Genomic DNA, 26,046 nt, shown 5'->3' on the forward strand with positions numbered 1-26,046 from the left:
ATAATACTCTGTTGAATCTGTCCTATGGTACCATATTCCTAAGAAACGATTTCCAAAGAAACCAAGCCTGAATTTCCCCTAAGCTGAAACCAGCTTTTCCCCATCTCTAAGCTGTTTGCCTGGTATTATATTGTCTCTCTCCATCTGAGAATATGAAGGCTATCGAAGTAAGAAATCAAATCCTCTTGAGCCTTAATTTTTTGCTTCATCCATAGAATTATGTAATGCAGAAATGAGTCGCAGTAAAAGTCAAAAACTAGGGTAACATAATATTGAATCGGGAAAGTATATGATAACACAATAGCATCACCTATCAATTGGTGAATGAATTTATAACTATTTATCATATTAATTACCTTATGGTATTTCATATTATTGTATCTAATCAATTATACTGATTTTGATCTATTATTTCTTTCTAACTGCCTTGAAAAGTCCACAAGTCTTGTATAAACTTTTGAGTATTGTAAATCGTCGTGTCTTTAAAGTTAAACCATTAGAAATTGTCCGCACTGTCAACCATAGATATGTACTTTCGACTAAATTTCGTGTTGTGATAGCACTAACCACATTAAAGAGTAGAAGACTTGAAGGATGGCAGCACACGGCTTCTCCGCAATGTCATGGACCACAAGAGCCTAGATCTTTTCTAAGAAAATCAATCTTCATTTTAGACTGTGCCAATATTGGGTCCACATAAACAGCTCTTCGTTGAAGTTTCATTGGCATTAAATCTCATTCCAACGATATTCTATCTCTCAAGTCTCATTCTAGTCGTATCGAAGAGATCATTCCATGAATAGAATCTCAATACGATTATCATTCTACAACAATACAGATTGTCCCACTATTTCATTAACGCCGGATGATAGGGTCAATGTTGAGAGAATGAACTTATGATCGACACATTGTTTCATTATTAAGTTGTCACTACCACACGACTTCTCCTTAATGTCATAGATCAGTAGAGCCTATTTTGTAAGTTAATTGGTCTTCATTTGACTGTGTGAGTATTGGGTTCCCTTAACATTATCTTATAAAATTTCATTAGGCTAGGTCTCATTCCAGTGGTGTGCTATGCCTCATGTCACTTAAATGCTCTTACTTTAAAATCCCCTATGAAAGAGCCCATTTTATAAAGACGACATGTCGGTTGGAGAAAACCGGCATGTCGTATTCGTGTTTAGATAAATATTAATTAAATCCCCTATGTTTCAGTAAGTTTAAAACATATGAATCTTCTTGGACCTAAGTGATATTTACCCTGGATCAGAAATCGACGATCATATGGTTTTGTACCTCAAACCATGGGGACGCAAACCATTTGACAAATCTCTCGTGAATGCTTCTTCAATTATAAACTCATCTAACTTCTTAGAACCCAACGTGATTGTGGTTGTGTTGTTGCTGGGTTGATGTTTTCATTATGTTCTGCAAATTGGTGAAGGAATGTGCCTACAGAATTTGGTGATGGGTTTTGTATATGTGTATTTTTGAGGATATAATAATGCAAATTGAAGATGGAGATCACCAGTAGAGCTCCTGTTACTGCAATAATCAACCATAGCCACTGCCGCTTTTCTGCAATGAGAAAGGTCAAATTTTGCAGAGCAAAGCAAGAAGAAAGCTATGAAGCCTATGCCCTAACAGATGTAAGTCCTATTAATTGCAGCTTTCCTTTAGCTTTAAGACCAAAAATCAATGTTTCTGTGTATTGATTTCACTAATAAAGATTGTAGTTTAGAGTCAGTAATCCAACAATTTAGAAAGTTTTGATTTTCATGCTGCTATCTATGATAAACTCTAAACTCATATAGTGTGAAGCCATATTGATTTCCTAATTTGACTAAATATACTGATATATAACACAAAAATATATGAAAAAATATAAAATCCGCTAGTTATCGGAAGGTATTTCTGTACTAGTATTTCAACATGGAAGCTCAGATTATTAAGTTACTAGCTTATTTTCTGGCTACCATCACTGAAATTATTACATCATTATTGGAACAATTTTCTGACTTGGTTTCAGCAACTTCCAATTCTTCATCAGTTACGTTGATGAAAAATGCTGGTTGTTTTGGATCTGGAAGAAGCATAGTTTCATTTGTAAGCATAGAAACCACATTGAACATTGTAGGTCTATCTCTTGCTTGATCTTATACGCACAATAAACCAACATGAATGCATCTTAGAACTTCGTCAGAACATGATTCCCTAATGCTGGGTCTATTAGCTCTAAACCTTTACCTTCCTTCCACAGCTTCCATGCCTGAAACACCCAGTAATGGTCAAATTAGAGTTAGAATATTGATACTAACTTAAAATTTTAATAGGTGTCTTGAATACTTACATATCCTACAAGGTTGAGTGGCTGCTTTGTATCAAAGCAACTATTGTTCTTCTTGCCACTCACAATTTCCAATACCATGACTCCAAAGCTAAATACATCAATTTTAGTTGAAACAGTGCCATTTATGGCATATTCTAGAGACATATAGCCACTGAAAATGATTGAACACTGTTTTTAGCTCATGAAGAAAGAAAACATGGATGCATATTGGTTGTAGATTAAGCATATACTTACTATGTTCCACAAACTCTCCTTGTGTTCGCTACTGACTCATTCACATGAAAGATTCTAGCCATGCCAAAATCAGATATTTTTGGATTCATTTGTTCGTCAAGTATAATGTTGCTAGTTTTCAAGTCCCTATGGATCACCCTTAGTCTTGAATATTTATGAAGACAAAGAAGTCCTTGAGCAACCTTTTCAATTACGCTAAAAGGTTTCCTCCAATTTAATAGGTTCTTCCTGCTTGAATCTGTTTCAAAATATATGTGATGAAAAAAATTAAAAGGAAAGGAAAACATCAGTAGTAATTAGTAGTTTAAAAGTGACAGATTTAGAATTCCAGAGTCCAGACAAGTTAGAGAAGAGACCTACCAAATATAAAAAAATCCAAGCTTTTGTTAGGCATGTACTCATAAACTAAAATCCTTTCTTCTTCATGAAGACAGCTTCCTAAAAGCTTCACAAGATTTGTGTGTTGGAGTTTTGCTATGACTTTAGCTTCATTCTCAAACTCTACAATTCCTTGACCTGATCTTCTAGAGAGTCTTTTTATTGCTACTTCTTGTCCATCTGGTAATTGTCCCTGAGATCATGACTCTGAAAATTACTAATTGTACACCAAACACAACTAAACTCAAAAGACTTTACCTTATAAACTGGACCAAAACCACCCTCTCCTAGCTTATTGTGAGTTGAGAAATTATCCGTAGCAGCTGAAATGACTTGAAAATCAAATATCTTCAACTCGTGGTTTATGCCATGACCTTTTTCTTCTCTTTTCTCTTTCCCATATGAGGTGATAAGTAAAAAACTCTGTCGAAGTATACGTAAAAGCTTCTTTCGCTTTCTTTTACTGAGGACTAACCTAGATATATAGAAAGTATTATTCTAATTATGTCAGAAAATGCTCAAGAATGATGTTTGATTTACAGATCTTTTGTATCAAACCCCTTAATAAATATGTTTACCTTTTGGCTTGACTTTCCTCCATATGAAATAGATTAAGTAGGACAACAGGGAAACCAAGAAAGTTGTTCCTACTGCAATTTTTAATGGAAACCACCTTTTGTTTTTTGCAACAAGATAGTTTTCTGCATAAGATAAATACAATTAAAAGATGCTAATACAGATAATGAATCAATACTTTGGAAGAGAACAGATGTACAATGAAGAAGACGTACTTTTCAGTTGACTTTTCGGTTGAAGGATGCATACATGCCGTGAATTGACAAATTCCCTGTAAGATTCTGTGAAATTTGCTTCTCTGCCCCAAATCTCACAACCAATACGGAGATGTGTGGTACTATAGGCTGCGCAAGAACAATTATTCCAGCATTTCAATTCACAATCAGTATAGCTCATGTTTTCGCTTTCTTTGAACTTGAATCCATCTCGAGACATGAAACCATATCTACTTTCAAAGAACGGAGCATCTCTCCTGCAGATAGGATCTTTCTGATAAACTTTTTTGCTAGAAACAATCAATTGAATCGGTGAGCTTCCATCCAGTTGTATTTTCAGCATATCATTTGGATATCCAGTTAAAGAAAAAGTGAGGTATTTTTCTTGTTCGTTTGCAACAAGTCTAAATTCATAGTTAGCAATAGTCCAAGAATTCGAGGACATTGATTGCTCATTTAGCGAGAGCACACCCGTCCAGTAGACTTACCCTCGCCACCAGATGACTAGCTTGTTTGTGATATTCGAATCGATACCAAGGGTAAATGACCCTTGCCCAGGGGAGTCTTCAATAATCCATGATTGCAGAAACCATTTATGCCGAGTTCGCAAGTTAATTCCAAGTTTCATCCCAGGCAAAAGCGTATCAGTCGGATAATCAATGCTTTGCTATAGCAACCGTCTTATAGATCCATTTAAATTCATCTCATGTAGGACAAGATTCCCAGATTTCAGTAGAGTAGCACTTGTATTCTCACTCCTTGAACCCAACTTATGGAAGTAGGATCTCCTTTGTAGAATTTTCAGATTCCCATCACTGCTATCTATTGTATGACTTGCAGATTCATCTAAGATTGGGATGTTCCTGTTTGCAACCCACACAGACTCGTCCCTCCGGTAGAGTATTCCTAAGTAATGTTTCTCTACATCATTAGGGCTAAAGAATTTCAAGCTGAATTTGATCAAGGTTTTTGAGATATATTTAAAATAACTTGCATTACATACTAAAGTAAGTACAGAAATTCATCTGTAAAGTATTGTTTGGAAATTTTATAAATATAGTTCTTTCTTTGTTTATGCATGGACGAAATTTCCGTTAATTTCAATCCATATATACTGGTCCTGAATCCCGATGCTGCAGAAAATATTTCATGCAGTGATGTACAGTCCGGCATTCAAAATTTTTAGCCTTACGATTACCAAGAATTGGCAGCTTAGGCCAGTTATTCTTAACATGAATTCTGCTGAAACTCAAAATATATTTTTAAGGTTAAATCTGATTAATCATGGCAACAAATATATAGTGAATAAAAATTCAAGAAATCATCAATTATCTGCATTACCTTATCTTGCTTGGATTACAGAAAAGATGCTAAATAATTACTACTGGTATATTTATCTTGCCTCCATATCTGTCATTTTTTGGATATGGTGTATACTTCTTTTAGCCTTAACAAATTGTTTGCTTATGGGCTACGGCAACTCATTCGGGGGTCTCGCTGTCTAACTGGGTTTAAAATTAGTTTACTAATATTTGAATTTGGGTAAAGTTAGATTCGAGTTAGCCCAAATGAGGTTAGGTTTCTATTAGTATTTTCTGTAATAGTGAAAAAATCTAAGGTGTGAGAACAGAGAGAAAAGTGAGCTGCCAATACTGTTCATCTTTATATTCTACAGTTTCCTGATAATCAATAAAATTGCTCTATTTGAAGGTTAGATGTAGTTCCTTGTAAAAGTAAATCATTGGGTTCTATTATTATTTTATTTTTTTTCTTGTAACGTGTTTTGCTTTCAGATTAGACACCAATTTGTACCATCATTTGTGGAAATGAACAGCATAATTTTCTTCACTTCACATGTAAATAAACATCATGTTCTAAAGAAAAGTGTGTACACCCATAAATGGAATTGTTGTTAAATGAGTCAAAGCAACACCATGGTGTTTATTTTTATATAGACTACAAACAGTAGTCAAGTTTTCCATGTCTCACCCGTCAAGTACTCAAATCTATCAGCTTGTCAGTCAAGTTTTCCACGTATTACTGTTCAATAGAAATTAGGTGACATTAAAAAGAATTTTGATTTTGATAATAAATAATATGACTCTGATAAACAACTTTTCTTCATTGGAAAGAAGTAGTTGATAAACGAGCTTTAGAACAATGTCATGACCCCCGAGCTCATGACATTTTTCGTCAGGTATTATTAATACTGTGGTTTCAAAGTTAGACCTGCGACTGGTTTTCTCCAATTAGAGCCCCGAGCTCATGTTTGTTGAATAATTTTGGTGTTCTGTTTTGTTTTGTTTAGAAACAGAGCAAGCTTTCTGAGATGATCATTCTAATATTGAACTCTTCTGTTAAAACTTACATACTGTAAACGGACATGTTTATATTTAATAACAGCTTTGCCAGATTAATTTTTTGTACTTTGATCAAAAACATAGCAAGCTCTGTTTATTAAATATATTCTTTTCTCTAATTCAATCTTCATACTAATAACCAATCACCCTGAATTCAACTCAAATTCAGAATATTAGCATCAAAATAGTGAAAAGGAGCAAGAATTAGCACCATGGACAGTTATTCTAAACCATGAGTTGAAACAAAGCATCTTATGTTATCTGGGAAAAAAAAGATTCATATGCAGAGCAACTGAACTGTGCTTTGTTTTTGTTAAATGCATGTAGTAACAGTGTTTCAAAATATATGTATGATCATGGCACCAAATATATGGCCAAAAAAATCCCAGAAATCATCAATCCTGGATTATGCAAAAATAATAATAAATATTTCAATGCAATGATGCAGAGACCTACATTTCTAAGCTTTAGCTTCACTTCGGATAGGGAACAAAAATTGGCTCCACAAATCTACTAGAGAGTTATTCTAAATAGAAATCTTGCCTAAACCCATGACCTAAATATATATAGAGGAGCATTATCCATAAAACCGAATATATGTGGCAAATAACATTTCCACAAATCATCAATTATATGTTTGCATGTCTGCGCTTGTATAACAAAACTGATGACAGGATTATCAACTACCAGGAATATCTATCTAGCCTCTATCTCGGAAATTGTTACATTATTAGTGGAACAATTTTCTGAGTTAATTTCAGCAATTTCTGGCACTTCATTAGTATCACTGACATAAAATGCTGGTTGTTTTGGCGCAGGCAGGAGTAAAGATTCATTTGTGAGCATGGAAACAACATCAGACATTGTGGGTCTATCTATTGCTTGGTCTTGCACACACAAGAGACCTACATGAATGCATCTCAGTACTTCATTAGGAGAGCTTGATCCATCCTCAAGTCCTGGATCTATGAGCTCTAAGCCTTTTCTTTCATTCCACAGCAGCCATGCCTGGAAAATATGATAAAGGATAGATTCCATATAATATCCCTCTAGAGTTTCAATAAAGGGCCATTGACCTCTACAATATGAAAATAAGATTTGACTGATTGTACTTACATATCCTACGAGATTGAGTAGGCGTTCAGTATGATAGCAACTATTGTTCTTCTTGCCACTTACAATTTCCAGTACTAAGACTCCAAAGCTAAACACATCAGTTTTGATTGAGACAACACCATTCATGGCATACTCTGGAGACATATAGCCACTGAAAAATAAATGAATAATTCTTTTAGAGTTTGAAAATGAAAATGTTTTCATATGAAAATGGACAAAGTAACTGCATATATATGTTTGATTGTAAATGTAATAGGTACTTACTATGTTCCAACAACTCTTTTCGTATTTGCTTCATGTTCATCAAATCTAAAAATTTTAGCCATTCCAAAATCAGATATTTTTGGATTCATCTGGTTATCGAGTAAAATGTTACTTGTTTTTAAGTCTCGGTGAATCACTCTTAATCTTGAATATTTGTGAAGGTAAAGAAGTCCTTGAGCAATTCCTTCAATTATGTTGAACCGCTTCTTCCAATTTAATAGATTCTTTCTATCAGAATCTGTCCAAACACATTTAGATAAAAAAGAAATATGAATAACTGATATAAGTGATAGAATTGTTGTTGTAAGAACCTTGGTTGTAAGAGTTGAAGTCTTACGAAAAATAAAGAAATCCAGGCTTTTGTTAGGCATGTATTCATAGACTAAAATTCTTTCTTCTCCATGGAGTGAGCATCCTAAAAGCCTAACAAGATTATTGTGAAGTTGAGAAGTTGAGAAGTTGTTTGTAGCAGCAGCAATGGTTTGAAAATCAAATAACTTCAGCTTGTGCGTCACATTCTGATCTTTTTCTTCTGTTCTACCGTCACCAGATGTTAGGGGAAGAGACACATCACCTCCAAGTTCGCCTAATAACTTCCTTCGGTTCCTTATGCGTTCCACTAATTAAGATAAATGGAAAGTATGGTCCATATTATGGTTATTGGTTGATATTTAACTATAACAATTGTGCCATTTGATTACCTTTTGCCTTGGAATTTCTCCATATCAAATAGCATAAGTAGCACAGTACTGGTAACACTAAAGCGATTGCTATCACAATGATCAAAAACTTCCACCACTTTTGCTCTGTATACAAGGAAAAAGAAAAAGTATAATCTTCTAGTCCCTGAAAATCACCTTCTTCCATTAAATCAATGTTCACTACCGCTGATATTTAAGAATGCGTTTAGGGGTTGTGAGTAAAACAATAAGATATGAAAGGGGTTTCAGGAATGACTTGATTGAATGAAACTAAAATTAGCTGATTCCCTCCTCGTCATATAAAGCACTCTCGGAAATGCAGAGTACCTTGTGGTTTGCTACCATATTTTATAAAAGTTGTCTCTGAAAAACTTAGAACATAGTTTCCTGCTAATTTATTTTTTATTTATGCACTTGCAATATGGTTTGTCTTGACCGCTAGTGTTCCCAATGTCCATCATTAATTGAACAAACCCCTTACAAAACGCGGTAACGACTTTTCCCACCAAATAATGGCTTAATAACTTTTCTACCCACAGACTTTTAAAATACAACTTTACTATCCAAATTTATATTCTAGTGGCGAAAAGAGAGCAAACTTGGTTCAGGATGTTAGGGCTTTTGAAGACAGGAGACCGATGAGTCTTTTGGTATTAGAAGGTTGGATTTTGGTGTTTGAAATTGATCGGAATTTAACTTGAGACGGCAGCTACACAAACCTTAATCTCTTGATTGTCGGCGATTGGCGAGGTCGGCGAGAGTAGGTTTGAGAGGTTTTAGTGTGTGATGATTGGGGAAGAGAATGGTGGTGGTGTAGAGTAGCAACGATGCCAGAATAAAAAACGGAATATAAATTTGTGTAATAAAGTAATGTTTTAAAAGTCTGTAAGTAAGAAAGTGTCAATCACGATTATTTGGGTGGGAAAAAGTTGTTTACTCCTTACAAAACTATCAAAAGTCCTCTGATAAGGGTATTTAATACTTTGTGAGCGAAACATACATTATATATACTCAAAGATTTCACAGGGAGAAAAATTAAATAAATCCTAGATGAATAAGATAAAGATATGAAAGCACTATTGGAAATGCAGAGTACCCTGTTGTTTGCTACCACATTTTATAAAAGTTGTATTTAAACACTCGTTTTAAAACTTAGAACATATTTATATACTGATTTATCTTAAATGCAACAATTGATCATGAGAATTAAACTTAGAACAAGTTTTATTTACATCTACTGGGAATTTTATTCTTGATCATCTCTAATTAATCAGATAGATTTTGACAGATAGCATACCATAACGCTCGCGATTGTATTTTAATCGCCTTCCCAGATAGCTCATGGGACAGTACACGATCGCAAGTAGAGCTCCTGCTATTGCAATGATAGACAGCGACCCATTCTTTTCTGTAATGATAAAAGAAGTAAAATGAAAAGCATCAAACTTCTGTCATGAGAGTTTAAAAGACAAATTCTAAAGGATATGTTTCAGGTAGCTCTTCATTTCGGGATACAAATCCCATAATCAATTTTTTTATTTTTTTTCTTCTAACCAACCAAATAATCTTGAGTGTGGGGTAAAAGGATGCATCAATATGAATGGGCAAGTGTAATGAAAATTCAACTAAAAAGTTGAATCAAATCTACCTTTAGGTACTTCATGAATTTCCGGTTTAGCTTCCGTGAATATTGGACGAACACGATTACCAAAGATGAGGAAATCCGTGAAGTTTGTCTCTGTCTCCGTGAAGTTTGTCTCCGTGCCCCAGATCTCACAGCCACCACTTAGAGTAGTAGCAAAGGCAACACAAGAACAATTACTGAAGCATTTGGCAAAGCAGTCAGCGAAGGTCATGTTGTCACTTTCTTTGAACTTGAACCCATCACCTGACATGAAACCATAATTGCCATTGAAACTATTAACACTTGACCTGCACGAGGGAATCTTCCCATTCCAACATGCCGCATAGTTCCCAGACCGAGAAGTTCTAATTAAAGTGCGATAATCACATTGTGAAAGAGGGTACTCGCCATGATCTGTAAGTGAACCGTCGAAATTCATTTTGATCATCGGAAATGATACGTCAGATTCTTGTATTAAAGAATAAGTGAAGAATTTTTCTACTTCATTTGATGTATAATTAAACTTGTAAGTGCCAGTAGCCCACGGTCTAGAGGAGTTGAAGTGACCATTAAGCCAATACCCACTCGTCCGATAGACATCCCCACGCCAACTCATGATCAACTGGTTTGAGACATTGGGGTCCATGCTAAGGGTAAATGAACCTTGAGCAGCAGAGTAATAGGAAATCCAAGACTGAAGAAACCATTTGTGCCCAGTTTGTAAGTTAACTCCTATTTTCATTCCAGGCAGAAGTGTATCTGTCGGATGGTCAAAGCTTTGCCACAGCACTCGCCTATTAGATCCATCCGAATTCATTTCATAGAGCACAAAATTGCCAGTTTCTAGAAGAGTAGCACTTGTATTACCGGCTGCTTGAATCGAACTTATTACGATAGGATCTGTCCCGTTCGGTAAAATTTTCAGATTGCCATCTGTACTGTCTATAGTAAGATTACTTCCAGTACCTAAGATTGGGTTGTTCCTGTTGGCAACCCATATGATCTCTTTATAATAATCTGTTGAATCTGTCCTATGGTACCATATTCCTAAGTAACGATGTCTAGAGAAACCACGGAAACCAAGCCTGAATTTCCCATAAGCTGAAACCAGCGTTTCCCCATCTGTAAGCGGTTTGCCTGGCATTATACTGTCTCTCGGCGTCTGAGAATATGAATGCTGCATCAAGAGGATGAAGCAAGAAAGGCTCACAAGGATTTGATTTCTTACTTTAATAGCCATCAATAGAATTATGTAATGCAGAAATGAGTCGCAGTACAAGCTCTCGGGTTGTTGGGTAAATGATTTTGGTTTTCAAGCTCTCGGGTTGCTGGTGAATGAATTTATAACTATTTATCATATTAATTACCTTATGGTATTTCAGATTATTTTATCTAATCAATTATAGTGATTTTGGTCTATTATTTATGTCTATCTGCTTTGAAAAGTCCACTACTCTTGTATCAACTTTTCAGTATTCTAGTCAACCATAAATATGTATTTTCGACTTAATTTCGTCGAATTGCTTTGACCGTTACTAAGAGATAGATGTCTTTCTCAAATACGTTTCGTTCCAATCAGAGTCCGGTCAGGTTACGCCTTTGTGCTTTGTCTTCCAAAGTTGGCCTTGAAGTAATTTGTCTGTTTGGGAATAAGAAGCTCCAAACAGAAGCATAAGGTATGAAAAGTTCAAAAGGATGCGATTTGTTCCGTTTCTAGCCATATTGTGAACATGAAGAAATGATCCTTAGTACAAGCTATATGGAAAGTTCAAAAGACTATTGACTTCAGGTGTTGATATTGTCAAATTAGGAGGACATGTGTAACTTTTGAATATTCTAAACTGCCTTCTTTTAAATTAGTCCTACGGGACACTCATTACTGCCCCACAATCCTCAACCACCCTACATATATTTTAGTTCTTTCGGAAGAGGACTTACATAACCTCTAATTATTCAAGATCATCAATCAAGCCTTGTCTTGTAAACAAAAGTCTTCTGTCTGGCTGTCTTCTAGTGTATGCCAAAAGCTCTGTTTTTACTTGAAGTATTGTGGTAATAGTTTTCAGAATAAGTCTAACAAATCAAAGTGAGTCGCCAAGAGAAGTATGAAGCATGAAAAGCTCAAGAGGATTTCATGCCTTCCTCTTCTCACCATCAATAGAATCATGTACATGCAGAAATGGGTTCTGCGTGCTCTGTGTACAAGCTCATGCAATGAATTTAGTAAAAGAACAATTGAAATCAAGTCTGTCAAGTGTTAACTTTAATAGTTTTTCGTTGATTTTCTTGGAAGGTTCATTTGACAAAATTTGAGGACTTTTATAGCTTATAAATATTCCAAACTGCCCAAGACAGTTTGATGCAGACAATTAATAGTGCCCCCTCAATCCTCAACCATCATAGATAGATATATAATCACTTTGAAAAGTAAAAAAAAAAATTATTTTAATTTCTTAAATCTTCACTAAAAGAAATAATTAGTTTGATGATTCTTCTCAAGAGACATTCATTTACTAAACATTTACTATTTATTTTCTTCTCATTCTAATTGTTGCCCACGTTTATGCCTTTACCCACTGTTAATATATCATTTACGCACATTCAAATTTAGACCCAAGTTTAAATGAGGCTTTGCTTGAATTAATATTACTGGAATGTTATACTTAACAAGTAAATTAAGCTATTATGGCAAGAGCTGTCCTCATTGACTATCGACTTCAGCCTTCAGGAGAGACTGGAGAGTCAAGTCTGATGGCTTAACAAGTAAATAAATGAAAGTAGTTTGAAAACCTAAGTAATTCTCAACTTTGTGCCTTCATGATTGTATTTATGCACTTATGCCCACACAACTATTTCTATCTTCCTTCCATCTTTGATATTGTTACGTTATTTGCTGAACAAATTTCAAACCTGTTTTTAGGAACTTCAGGCACTTCAGAAATAATATTATTAATGAAAAACGCCGGTTGCTTTGGTGTAGGTAGAACCATAGTCTCGTTTGTAAGCATGGAAACAACCTCCGACATTGTTGGCCTATCCTTTGCCTGGTCTTGCGCGCACAAGAGACCTACATTCAGGTATCTCGACACTTCATTGGTAGAGCAAGATTCGTCCATTGTTTGGTCAATCAATTCTAAACCTTTACCTTCATTCCACAGCTGCCATGCCTGAATAAAAGAGTTAAGGTTAGATTAATTGTAGATTGATCAATGCTATCCCAAAGTTTGAAGGATTTTCACAGGATGAAATGTATAATAACTGAATACTTACATATCCAACAAGGTTGAGTGGACGCTCTGTATCATAGCAACCGTTATTCTTCTTACCAGTCACAATTTCTAATACCATGACTCCAAAACTATATACATCAGTTTTCATTGAGACAACGCCATTAAAAACGTACTCTGGAGACATGTAGCCACTGAAAAATAATTTAACATCATACATTAATTTTGTTGGAAGACAATGTAGTTTGTTGTAAATGTGTATATACTACATATACTTACTGCGTTCCAACAATTCTGTTTGTATTTGCTTCTAACTCATTCACCCCAAAAGCTCTTGCCATTCCAAAATCTGATATTTTTGGATTCATTTGGTCATCCAGTAATATGTTGCTGGCTTTTAAGTCTCTGTGAATCACTTTTAATCTTGAATATTTATGGAGATAAATAAGTCCTTGAGCGATTCCTTCAATTATACTTAAACGTTTTTTCAAATTCAAAATGTTCTTTCTACTAGAATCTGTCTCAAATTAAGAAACAAACAGATAGTAATGAGTAGTTGATAGATGATTCTTCTTAACGTCTGAAAAGTTGTACCTTTTGGGAACTAGAGTTCCATAATCTCTGATGAAGGCCTCAATATCTTGATGGTTCTTTGTTAGATTCCTTAAAAGGGATTTTGACCTAAAAGATGAGATTTTCTTCCTTCTGCATAAGCAGATAATTATACAAATGGTGGTTACTGCAATTATTGCAGAAACAGTGCCTGTAAAAAAAAAAAAAAATTTGTTTCGAGTCAGTCTAGTTGGAACACGGAAAGGGCAAGCAGAGGCAAACCCGTGCCTACGAAAGCGCCGAAACCTGTTCAGGGAAGTAGTAAAAATAAGAAAATTCTGAATTGAAAGTCTGATAAAAATTTGATATTTTGAAAGTAAAAACAATATATAAATCTGTATTACCTATGGCAAGCTTCCGTCTCAAATTAAGAGTATTGCCTGAATCATTCACAGTAAAGAAAAAATTAGAGCAGTTTGAATAACAAGAAGATAAAATTTTTTGTGAATGCGCGTTTGGCATTTGAGCCACTCTAGAAGTCAGTACTGTTATGTATAAAGTTACAGAGAAAAAAAAAAAAAACCGAATTCGGAACAGAGGAAACAGAGTAAGAACACTCAAGGCAAATAATCAGTATAATCTGGTCTTTTTGGGTTAGTAATCAAGAACATTAATAGAGGAAACAAGAGAAATGAATAAACTACCTATAAAATTACCATCATCGCATGTTTTATGTTGAGTTTTATCTTTGCAAAAACAAAGGAATTCAGAATTATCGAATCCACACCGCCCACCACTTGCCTCACAATTGCTGCAACCAAGTGCAGTCCAATTCAAGACGAACCCGATCTTCAAAATTTCAGTATAATTCATCTGCAACCAATTGGCGCCGGTTTCTACATTCAGAGGTGCGTAAACAGAATACTGGCACGACTCGAGAGAATAATTCACAAGCATTTCCTTGTGAAAAGCAGCAAAAGAATAGTAGTGTGAATACTCGTTACCACAACTTATAGAATATGTACCATTCTCAGGAGGCTTATCGGAGCAATTGTACCAGAAGAAAAGATCTGTATCACCAGGAACAAAATTGAATGGAGTGCGAGTAAGAGTAAGGTTGTAAAGAGGAGTTGGACATAAGTTCTCATCGGCTGCAGAGTATGCCAGACGAAGAGAACTGTTTTCATAGAAGATATCCTTGATGATATAATCTTCATATGAAATGTTGAGTACAGGTTTCTGATCATTGCAGATGATCTCAAAGTTAGGGGAGCCACAGTAAGATTCTTGTTCACCAGAAATCCAAAAAGGGTACCGTATTGTAAGGTTACTGCCACAAGTTTTCGGTTCACACGCCTCAAATTTTGAGTTATCGGAGACTGTCTGGTGGGCTAAGGTGAAGAAGATGATAAAGACAAAAACACAATGATGAAGAAATGGTTTGAAGGTGAAGAAACAGGGAGGATCCATTTGGGATGGAAGATTGAAGGAAATAAAATTTAGAAATGGGTAAAGAGGAGAAGAGATAAAAAACTATTTTCAGAAACAGAGTGACAAACAAAGTAGATTGAAGCGAAAGCAAAGATTTTTTAAACTTCAATTAACAATTCCGAAGGTGGGACAGAGTCAAAATTATTATTATTCATCATGCATTTAAAAAAGAAAAAGTCAATAATGAATAATATTACTATAATATTGTTTTAAATGTTAACTGGATCAGAATTTAAATGGAGAAGAAGACAACGTTACTCTTATACTGATTGCAAAAATTATAATAAAGTTGAAATAGCCTTTGCCTTTGGAATAGAATTTGGAAAAATGAAATAGGTGAAAGATGAACAGAACTCAACCGTGTGATTTTGATTTGAATAGTTTTTATTGAACATTGTTATGCAACGGAAACATAAACTCTAACGCTAGCTTATTGAATATAATAATACAAGTAATAAAGCATAAATAAATTGCCAAAATTAAATGCAAAAATAAAGAATACCAGGAATTAACGAGGTTCGGTATTAAAACCTACGTCCTCGGGCGCTGCAAAAGAAAGCTCCACTATCTCCAAAGAATATTACAAATATTTGGGCAATACAACAAATACCCAAAACAAAGGGGAGATACAACAAAACTTGCAAACTAAAGGGTCCTTAAAGAAAGAACCCTAAACAAAAGAAGTATAATGGAATTACAACTTGGGATACAATTAACATTGATTTAGGTCCTTATATATAGGCCCCAAAAGTTTCCCACTTTTCATTCCTTTTCAATGTGGGACAAACTAACTCATTTTGGCCTATTACATATAAGTCCCTAAACCTTTCTCCATTATCACTTCTACCCCATGTGATTTTGCTAAAAGCCATTTTTCAACAAATCTCCACCTTGGCGAATTAGCAAATCTTCAAAGTTTTGTATTCTTCTGCCAAATTTTGCAACACCTTCAAAAGCACCAAAAGACACAGTCAAGCTCGCAGGATGTTGATCAAGTTCAAACAATAAATGAACTTGACCCTTGTCACTACTGAAGTCAACATGTCTGTAGGATTATCTTCTGTGCCAATCTTCTGGAAAATCATTTTCCCATTTTCAATATAATCCTACACATAAAACTAAACCAATATCTATAGTACATAAAATATACTGTAGAAACCATTTCACAACTTGCAAATGTCCTTTACCAGGATCATGCATATGCCTGCTCACCATACTAACTGCTTGTGAAATATCAGGCCTTGTGTACCCATGGCCTATCATACATTGATCAAATCGCTTGTACCACTGTCTTGGTGACTGCTTCAAACTATATAGCGATTTCTTCAATCTGCAAACCCAAGTTTTCTTTCCAGCAACCCTATAATCATCTGGCTGAGTCTTGTAGATTTCCTCTTCCCAACTATCATGTGAAAACACGATTTGCACATCCAATTGAACTAGTTCAAAATCAAACTGTGCCACCAAGGTTAGCAAAATTAGAATGGAAGAATACTTTACCACAGGAGAAAACACTTCACTGTAATCAAATCCTTCCATTTGAGCGTATCCCTTTACTACCAACCTAACCTTGTGCCGAACATCTTCTCTATTAGGAAATCCCTTCTTCTTTGCATACACCCATTTGCACCCAATCGCCTTCTTATGTAGGGATCGCATTTCATCATTCATGGCCGGTTTCCATGATTCACAATTTGAACTCCTAACTACTTCTTTATAAGTAGTAAGAATATCAACATCTACGATTGGAAGTGCATAAGCCACCATATTAGCGAAACGAACAGGCTTGCGAATTTCTCGTCTTGGCCTATTGTATGCAATCAATTCCTGTTGCTGAGGAGATTCTTGGGGTAAAATCTCCTTTTCATCAATAGTATCCACATTAGTCACCTCAGAATCACTTTCTGTCTTGTGGACACTATCTGGTTCAACTGTTGTTTCAAACTCCACCTGCTGCTGAGTATGCTCCACACACATATGCCACAGCTTGAGCATTTCTGAATCTGTATCCTCCTGTACGACTGCAGCTGCCGTTCCAATAACTGTACTACCATTATAGTAATACAAGTTGTTTCTCCTTCTGCCTTTCATTACCACAAGAGCGTCTGAAGAAACTTTTAGAATTCCATCTCGCATATTCACTGTGAAGCCTTTAGATTCCAAGGCTCCCAAAGAGATGAGATTCTTTTTCAACTTCGGTACATACCGAACATCTGTCAGAGTTCTAGTTGAGCCATCATGATTCTTCAACCGAATTGAACCTATCCCAGTTGTTTTACAAGCATCATCATTGCCCATATAAACAACTCCATCATCAAGTTCTTCAAAATTAAAGAACCACTCCTTGTGGGGACACATATGATAGGTACAACCTGAATCCATAATCCACTCATTTGATCCAGAGGTGGATGGTAGGCTAACTAGACAGAAATCAGACTCATCCTCTTCACGCTCAACAACGTATGCATCAGAAGCAGCTTTGCCCTCTTTCTTTTGCAACTTCGGACAATCTTTCTTCCAATGCCCTTTCTCACGACAAAAGGCACATTGATCCCTATTGAGTTTTCCCTTTGAACGAGATCTTCCTCTTCTCTCCTTCTTACGACTCTGATTTTGACTCCGCCCTCTTGCAACAAGAGCTTCTGCTGACTCATCTCTATTCTCCTTCTGATCCTTCTTCCGAATTTCATGATTGGACAGAGCAGAACAAACTTCTTCAAAGGACAATTTTTCTTTCCCATGAAGAAGTGTAATACTAAGATAGTCCAACTCATCTGGAAGAGATCCAATTAACAACATAGCCTTATGCTCATCTTTGAATGTTTCATCCAAATTTAACAAATCAGCAATTAATCTGTTAAATGTATCAATATGGCTACTGATATTCGTACCTGGTCTCAACTGAAGACGAAACAGTCTTTTCATCAAATAGAGCCGATTCTCATTACTTCTCTTCATGTATTTGTTTTCCAGCGCCTTCCATAACTTATTTGCAGACGTCTCTTTCATGAATGGATATTTCTGCTCTCTACAAAGACATGAGCGAATCATCCCACACGCTTTTACATTCAACCTCACCCAGTCTTTCTCATAGACATCTTCTGGTTTTTCCTCCTCCAGAACGATATCTAGATCCTGCTGATACAAGCTATCCATTACCTCACTCTGCCACAAGCCAAAATTATTTTGGCCATCAAATTTTTCAACATCAATTTTTGCATTTGAAACCGTTATCATCTTTACTGGTGCGGATGGTGGTGCCGCGGACGGTGATGCCTCGGACGATGAATCCTCGGACAATGATGCCATTTATGCCTTACTCAATTAGCTTGGTAAACAAAGTTCCCAATAACCAAGCTCCACAAATTATTATATTCAATAGCTAACCAACAAATCAACAATAGCCCTAGGTAGTAGTAAGTGCTGAAATGATTAAATACGCACCAGGAAAATTCCCAGGAAACAATGGAGGGGTCACAAATGGTCCCACTTAAAATCCAGTCTCCTTAGACTTTTATCGTCTTTTTGACAGAATTTTCCTAGACATGCATATAACCATACAAATAGCTACTCACTGTCCTAAACCTAGGCTCTGATACCACTTGTTATGCAACGGAAACATAAACTCTAACGCTAGCTTATTGAATATAATAATACAAGTAGTAAAGCATAAATAAATTGCCAAAATTAAATGCAAAAATAAAGAATACCAGGAATTAACGAGGTTCGGTATTAAAACCTACGTCCTCGGGCGCTGCAAAAGAAAGCTCCACTATCTCCAAAGAATATTACAAATATTTGGGCAATACAACAAATACCCAAAACAAAGGGGAGATACAACAAAACTTGCAAACTAAAGGGTCCTTAAAGAAAGAACCACTTGCAAAAGAAGTAATGGAATTACAACTTGGGATGATTAATAACAATGATATGGGTCCTTATATATAGGCCCCAAAAGTTTCCCACTTTTCAATTCTAATCAATGTGGGACAAACAACCTTTTCTTGGCCTATTACATATAAGTCCTTAAACCTTTCTCCATTATCATTTCTACCCCATGTGAATTTGTTAAAAGCCATTTTTCAACAAACATGTGAAGGAGGAGTGCTGAACCATTAAAGCCAAGGCAAATTCCTATCTCCTTCGCTCGTAGACTTTGACAGTTTGACTAGTTCAAATAGCTGACTCAGACTCACCAAGCTCACCTTCTATGAGGCTCACCAAAGGAATCATAAAGTCAAGTCAACTAGAGTAGATGATTATGAATGGTCAGTGGATATGCTTTTTCTCGTCAAGAAAATTGATTATTTGTGAATTAGAATATGGCCCAGGAAACAAACAGACATTATAATATACAAGTTAAATAATTGAAGAAAAGAAAATTCACAACAAATATAAACAATCAAATATCTTAGAAAATTTCAAATCCAACATTATGGATCCATGACATCACCTACATAAATTAAATATTTTTGGCAAACGAGTCCTGTCACAATTTAATTAAAACAATATTATGATATTCCAGAGTTGCATAGACTATTTTATAGTCTTAACAAAAAAACAAAAAAGAAATTCATGAGTTGGTGTAATTAAAATATTCTAATCCAGAATTCCATCCAACTATTATAAATGAATATTTGAGTTTGATTAATCCTTTCTTACTACCAACGGCGAAAATTTAGAGATTTCTCAAAAAATTATTGTGAAGAAGAAATCGAAATAACATCCAGAAGATTATCTACTACTATATCTCTTCTATTAGCTGAATTAGTTAGTAATCTAGACCCCGAAACCTTGGGAAAACTGATAATATATCGAAGAAATTTCTAGCACACACTCCATAAGAACCAGCACTAACTGGTCCCTAATTGCTAAATGCTGAGTTCTTCCATCTTTCCCAGCTTTCAAAAGGTTAAAACTAATTAAAAACGTTGCAATGGTTAAACCAATGCGAAATTAGAGTATATGCAACGTAAAGAAATATCAATAAGGCAGAGCGTGGGAAGAGCATGCATACCAGGACGAGCATGCATACCAGGACATGCATGAGGGTAAGGTTTGTCACGGCAAAAGCACACAAATTCCCCTGCATCTGTAGATCCGCATGTCCCACGAGAAGTTTGACATGCAGAACAGAGTATGTTCTCTGCCTCATACTTCACTTCTAACCCCTTCAATAACACCTTTTTCAGCCAATCCAGGTTCTCATAATATTCAATCTCATGGAGAGCATCAATGGATAGAATGGGGACTTCTTCAACCTTTCTACAAGTTACAGTATCGGTAAGATTTGGAAAATACTTTGATTTTCCGTCATCAATTGTGTAGAAGCCTTTCCTATCTTCATCTCCTTGTTTACAAGTATAATTATGTAAACCCAGTTGGGATTTATCAGTGCACTCATAGAATAAACTTAGGTTTCGAACGTTTGGGCTGTAATTGGTGAGAAATTGGTTTAAATTAACGCTCACGTTGGATCTTTCAGGACAAACAGTACCGTCCCAAGAAGTACCGACCCAAGGGGGATCTTTTCTTGAAATTCTCACTGTTTGATCACTTGTGTTGATGTCCAAAACTCGAAACTTTTGAGGTGGAAAGTTTATTATAGGATGCTGATCGTCTTCACAAGTGAGCTGGAATTCACTTTTACCACACTCCGGCCGGCTTTTGTCTCCCCAGAAAGGATACGATAAATTCAATACAGTCGACGACCCACCACATGAGAAATTGTAGGGTTGACTGCATGCCTCGTACCGTTCATCATCACAGTAAGATGAAGGGATGGCGATCAAGATGCAGAAGAGTGTGAAAATCATGTAGTGGAGAACAAGTGGTGGGAAGAGATTATTGTTCATTCTGTGGGAAGCGATGGAGGGGATACAGAGATAAGAGAGAGAGTCGGTAAGATATGGGTTGTATATTATGTCAAATTCTCATAAGATGATTCATAGTTAACGGTAGAGTAACATAATTAAGAAGAAATAGACACGAAAGAGATGGTGGAAATTGTATAATGTAAAGGGGGAGACTAGTTGATTTGACGAAGAAAGGCAAGCCCATCACAATAATCCACATCCGACACATNTGCGTCTGCCTCCGCCTTAGTTGGCACTTTCCCGCATCCTAAGCCCGTCACCAACGCATACTCCATCATACCAAACCGTAGTGGCTTTCCCTCCACCACGAACCACATTTCATTTTTTTTGTTGCATTTTACTGAGTGCATCAACATGTAATGCACTCCCTGCCCCCAAAATGACTTTTTCCACTTTGTTCCGATTCTTAAAAACTGACCGAAACAAGTGCCACCAAAATCTCTTTCACCATGCCTCATTCTAGCTAAAATGGCCCTTATTCTGTCAAAAACCTCCCAGCTCAACCTCACCGTCACCTTTGTAGGGAAGTAGGGTACCTTCTCACTTATAGGCTCCAACTCGTACTCTCTATAGTTTACGGTCTGCACAATCTGCACAATCGATATAAATAAAATGTCAGCAACAAAAATAAACTAAAACCACTATAGTCGCTTAAGCGATCTCGGATCGCTTAAGAGATCTTTACTCTGCCTCATGCAAGATCGCTTAAGTGATTTTAAATCGCTTAAGCGACCAAGAGTTAACTGAGAATCTCTTAAGCGATACAACAGATCGCTTATTATATCTGTGATTCTGCCAGACCTAAGATCGCTTAAGCGACCAAGAGTAAACACTCATGATCGCTTAAGCGATCTTAGGTCTGGGTAGAATCATCTGCCCAGATCTCAGATCGCTTAAGCGATCATGACTGCGATCACAAGTAAAACAGAATAATCGCTTAAGCGATACAAATGATCGCTTAAGCGAAAGTACAAGCAATATTCCCAAACTACATACCCTATCTTCGCCGGCCTCCTCCTCGTCGCCTGGATCCTCTGACGACTCCTCCTGGCCTGAATTCTCGCCGAAATCCTCCTCCTGGCCTGAATTCTCGCTTGACTCCTCGTCTTCAGACCCGTTTGCTGGTTCTTCCCTCTGCTCTTGTGCCACCGGCGTCTCCTCTACGTGTGGACCACCTTCACTGGTCGGATGATCCACCGGAGCAGCCATTGAACTGCTTGCGCCACCGGAATCTAGGATTCAAAGTGGCGTTGGGCTTCCCTCCTCATTGTCAGTGTCACTCATGGTTTTGGATTGAATTTGGTGTCAAAGTTTGCAGTTTCGATCGAAAATGTGGACTGTATCGCCGAAAATGGCACAGATTTCATTTACAGTTAAGGAAATCGATTTTAGGGTTCAACAAATCGATCGAAAATCGCGACTATATCGTCGAAAATCGCTACTGTATTCGGTTTAGGGTTCAAGAAATTGATTTAGGGTGCAAATTTGCAAGTGTTCGATCGAAAAAAACCGTGTCTCCCTTTCGTTCAAGAAATCGCTTTTTGAACTTATGAATTTCGATTAAGCGAGGTGAATAGTTAGTGGGGCTTGTTTTGCGAAATTTCAAATTTTAAAAACTTTCATTATTTCTGATTCGGCCCACATATGTTTTAATCTTTTCATTTTAACCTATTTTACGTGTTTAATTAATCCTAACTATGCCACGTCATCTTCTCTAAATTAAAAAAAAATGATGAATAGTTTCAAGACCATTTTCTTAAATCGAAACTTGGGATGACCGGACGGCTAAATTTTCTCGTAGTCTACTAGTCTGGTATAACATATGTTTAATTTTTGTATTAATTAAAAAAACTTTTAATCATGATGAAAAAACAAGGTAAAAGTGTTACACCTGTAACTATGTTACAGGTAGTAGACTGTACTAAGATCCAACGGCCCAGATTAATGAGCCGACAATCATTGATCCCCAAAGTGCCAAAATCTTTACTCTCGCAAAACCAATTGATAATTCTCATCAGTCATCATCATCATCAAGATCAATCTGAATCATGTGTTACGGTCACCCTCACCGACGATCATTACCACCGGACCATTTCACTCCTTCACGAACTCATCGGACTTTAAATGACAACGCTTTGGCAGTGGAGGAGTTGCATGGTCGGCTGGCCGAGACGGAGGCGCGGCTGGAGCGAGCCAGAGCTCGAGAAGCCGAGCTCAGCCGCCGCCTTGAGGAAATGAAACGATTCGTTTTGGTAATGGAGATTCTTGAGACTTACCTTAAACGACGGTTTCGCGAGCAGCAAGAACAACTGTCACAGCTCTTCTCTTCGCTTCCGAAGTAAATAGGACTTTCTTGCCGGTGATTTTTACTGATTCCTTTTGCTTATAGGATTTTCCTTCTACTTGTCGATGTCGTTTTTGCGTTTTTTCTTATAGAATGTCGTTTCTGTGCTGTAACTGCTGTTTGTAATGTTTGATGGCTATAAGGAATCAATTACTACCAGTGATATATAAATTTGTTTTTGTATCTTTAATGTAATTAGTGGTTTTTTTTTCTTTTATGAGTTCAAAATTAAGTAATTTGTTGAATATAAGTTAAATTTATTGATATCTGATAAGCTGTAGTATGCACTTAATGGAGTAATTGCTAATTATGTGGATTAGAATTAATATTTTTAGTGAATCATTAGTAAAGAATTGTTTGATCTTGTTTATTAATGCTAAGTGGATAAAGATTTAACGAAATGCTTATTTTTGTAATTTATGGCATTTGATACTTAAAGGTAAGAGTGGCAAAAAGAACGTTTATGAAGCGCACTTGGATTGGTTAATTGAGATTATAGTTATGGATCGAGCTTTCACTTTTGAGAGAATTTTTCAGAATATATGAATTGCTGGTGTCAACAGGGTCTTTCATTGCATAAATAAGTCAGGTTAGTGTGAGTTAAAGTGGGCATTAAGTGGCCTTCCAATAACATAATGGGTAATGGGCAAAAGATAAGTTTATAATGGAACATGGTATCTGAGTTCATACTGTTTGAGTTATTGTTCGGGCAAAAGATAAGTTTATAATGGAACATGGTTTCTGAGTTCATAATGTTTGAGTTATTGTTCTTTCTCTTCCCTGCTAATTGGAAAAATAAATAAATTTTGTTGTGTGGGATTTGTATTTGATGTGATTGGATTGGAAGAATGTGATATAGGTGAACAAAGATTTGCTAATTTAATAATTTAGATGGAAAGCAGATTCGTAGGTTGTGAATGTTCCAAGTTTATGGTAAATTTGGTTGAACTGTAATCAAGGAAGAAACATCTGTTATTGAAGACAACTGCAACATAAGGAGCAAGTTGTCTTGGAATCATAGAATGTTAGAAACTATTGTTGGTAATATAATGCTTTTGGAATTATTGCTGATCATTGGGGTTCTTTTTAGGTTGACATTGCTTTTCACTCTATGTGGTGGTGACAGAAAGCCTGGGAAACTATGGCATTGCGATGTAATTTCAGCTTTCCCATCTGTCTTGGCAGATAATGAAAGAAGTATTTTACTGATGACCCTGGTGTCTAGGCTGTTGATTAAACCTTTGTGTTATATAACCATACAAGTCATTGCAGTTACATGTAACTTGGGAGTGTCCTTGTTTGGTTGAAGATGGGCTGTTTCTTTTAAACAGTGGCATTTTTTAGGTAGTGGGTGATCAAAACTAGCATGAATTTGTATTCTCCTTAAATAAGAGTGAAATGGTATTTAGATTCATAATAAACTGTGTGACATTTATTAGTGCTAAAGGGCCTCATTTGGAAATGGTACGTCTTAAAGTGATTGTTTGTAACGTAGTACAACTGGGGAACAGTATTGACTTATGGAACTCTAGAGTCATCCACGATATTTTTTGTCTTAATCCTTCGACATAAGACTTCTTATGATTAATTCCGTGACTTTTACTAGCAAGATTGATAAAGTAACAAATGAGTTATGTAATGCTAAATTAATTGAAACTGTCTAATGTTTTTAGAATAGCACATCCTTTGTATCTGAATAAAATCGCACTGTCATGATTTTTGTGTATCATTGGAGTCAGAAAAACCTGATCGGTTCTTGAACTTGGTCCTAATACTTTTTTCTTTTTGTCTCCCAGTTTTGGTGAACATACAGAGAACAAGTGTTGGTGAAATGCATAGTTTGGTGTTTCTAGTTATTTCAGAAACTGGCTTTAAAGCTTGTATCCTCTTGTAAGATGGGTATATTGGCAGGAGATGTCGGTTACAGTCTTGAATGATCCTTAGGTATAGTTAGTTTTGTGGAATCTTTTGTCATGGCTCCACATTTTTAGTAAGCATGGAAAGTAATCTTGGTGAATGTCAAGATAGGGGGTTTGCAATTTCATTTAGCTGATTGATTTACAACTCTGTCCTCTTTCTCTTTCGCTCACCCCTGCACCCACTAATTCCATCACATGCACTCGCAGTGATACAGACACCAAGTGAGTGTATGTATTATAACTCTTACAATAATTTCTCTTTTAGATATGCCATGCCTGATTTTCCTGATTGTACTTTAATATTTAACCTGTAAATGTGCGTCATATTGGATTATTAGTATAATCAGTTTTAGTAGTTAATTAATCAGTTAGTTAGTCAATTAGTTAAATAGTTGGTGAGTTGTTGTGGTTAATTAACTATAGTTAGCTAACCATGGTTACTTGTATATATAAACTGTAATAAACATCTTGTACACTAAATTTTTGAAGCTGAATAAAATTTCTCCTCTCAAATACAAATTGTTTATGGTATCATAGCAGTGTTTTTTCAACTGCAAAATGAGTAGCTTCGATTGAAGATTCAATTTAAAATCAACTTTGTTTCTTCATTACTTCTTCATCTCTCCGAATCTCAAAATCAATAGAATAATTTCATTCAGCTGTTCTTTAGTTGAAATTTGTTATTAATTTAGCTGAATTCTTGCACAAGCTGAAATTAATTCATCTCAGAATGTCGAATGTTCCTAACTCAAGTTCACTACTCTACATACATCCATCAGATACCCCTGGATCAATTCTTATTTTAGAGCAGCTTAC

General features: G+C 36.0%; 5 protein-coding genes and 1 pseudogene across 6 annotated transcripts; 1 reads left to right on the top strand and 5 right to left on the bottom strand.

Moving 5' to 3' along the window:
• Nucleotides 1–1,902: 1,902 nt before the first annotated feature.
• Nucleotides 1,903–3,732, bottom strand: LOC116142759 (annotated as a pseudogene).
• Nucleotides 2,931–4,201, bottom strand: LOC116142742 (G-type lectin S-receptor-like serine/threonine-protein kinase CES101). Its single transcript, XM_031428147.1, has 4 exons — nt 3,795–4,201; nt 3,544–3,666; nt 3,224–3,440; nt 2,931–3,158 (listed from the first exon to the last, which is right to left on the bottom strand). Exons 1-4 carry the CDS (start codon nt 4,199–4,201, stop codon nt 2,931–2,933), a joined length of 975 nt encoding a protein of 324 aa, XP_031284007.1.
• A 2,611-nt stretch (nt 4,202–6,812) lies between these two features.
• Nucleotides 6,813–13,608, bottom strand: LOC116142743 (G-type lectin S-receptor-like serine/threonine-protein kinase CES101). Its single transcript, XM_031428148.1, has 9 exons — nt 13,328–13,608; nt 13,092–13,242; nt 9,846–12,988; nt 9,495–9,605; nt 8,198–8,302; nt 7,834–8,115; nt 7,497–7,734; nt 7,233–7,383; nt 6,813–7,124 (listed from the first exon to the last, which is right to left on the bottom strand). Exons 3-9 carry the CDS (start codon nt 11,059–11,061, stop codon nt 6,813–6,815), a joined length of 2,415 nt encoding a protein of 804 aa, XP_031284008.1. The 5' UTR covers nt 11,062–12,988; nt 13,092–13,242; nt 13,328–13,608.
• Nucleotides 12,677–13,416, bottom strand: LOC116142744 (G-type lectin S-receptor-like serine/threonine-protein kinase At4g03230). Its single transcript, XM_031428149.1, has 3 exons — nt 13,328–13,416; nt 13,092–13,242; nt 12,677–12,988 (listed from the first exon to the last, which is right to left on the bottom strand). Exons 1-3 carry the CDS (start codon nt 13,414–13,416, stop codon nt 12,677–12,679), a joined length of 552 nt encoding a protein of 183 aa, XP_031284009.1.
• Nucleotides 13,609–13,671: 63 nt separating the features above from the next.
• Nucleotides 13,672–21,102, bottom strand: LOC116142757 (LEAF RUST 10 DISEASE-RESISTANCE LOCUS RECEPTOR-LIKE PROTEIN KINASE-like 2.1). 2 transcript variants are annotated; one of them, XM_031428164.1, is made up of 4 exons: nt 20,109–21,102; nt 14,317–14,670; nt 14,005–14,040; nt 13,672–13,906 (listed from the first exon to the last, which is right to left on the bottom strand). In XM_031428164.1, the coding sequence occupies exons 1-4, from the start codon at nt 20,944–20,946 to the stop codon at nt 13,842–13,844; spliced, it is 1,293 nt and encodes a 430-aa protein (XP_031284024.1). In that variant the 5' UTR covers nt 20,947–21,102; the 3' UTR covers nt 13,672–13,841. The 2 variants fall into 2 exon arrangements, with proteins under 2 accessions (XP_031284024.1, XP_031284023.1); XM_031428163.1 differs by having other exon boundaries at nt 14,305–14,670.
• A 1,869-nt stretch (nt 21,103–22,971) lies between these two features.
• On the top strand, nt 22,972–24,773 carry LOC116142768 (protein SKIP34-like). Its single transcript, XM_031428173.1, has 2 exons — nt 22,972–23,305; nt 24,402–24,773. The coding sequence occupies exons 1-2, from the start codon at nt 23,016–23,018 to the stop codon at nt 24,616–24,618; spliced, it is 507 nt and encodes a 168-aa protein (XP_031284033.1). The 5' UTR covers nt 22,972–23,015; the 3' UTR covers nt 24,619–24,773.
• Nucleotides 24,774–26,046: the final 1,273 nt, after the last annotated feature.

Source organism: Pistacia vera, unplaced genomic scaffold (genome assembly GCF_008641045.1).
Source record: "Pistacia vera cultivar Batoury unplaced genomic scaffold, PisVer_v2 Contig418, whole genome shotgun sequence".
NCBI classification, from domain to species: domain Eukaryota; kingdom Viridiplantae; phylum Streptophyta; class Magnoliopsida; order Sapindales; family Anacardiaceae; genus Pistacia; species Pistacia vera.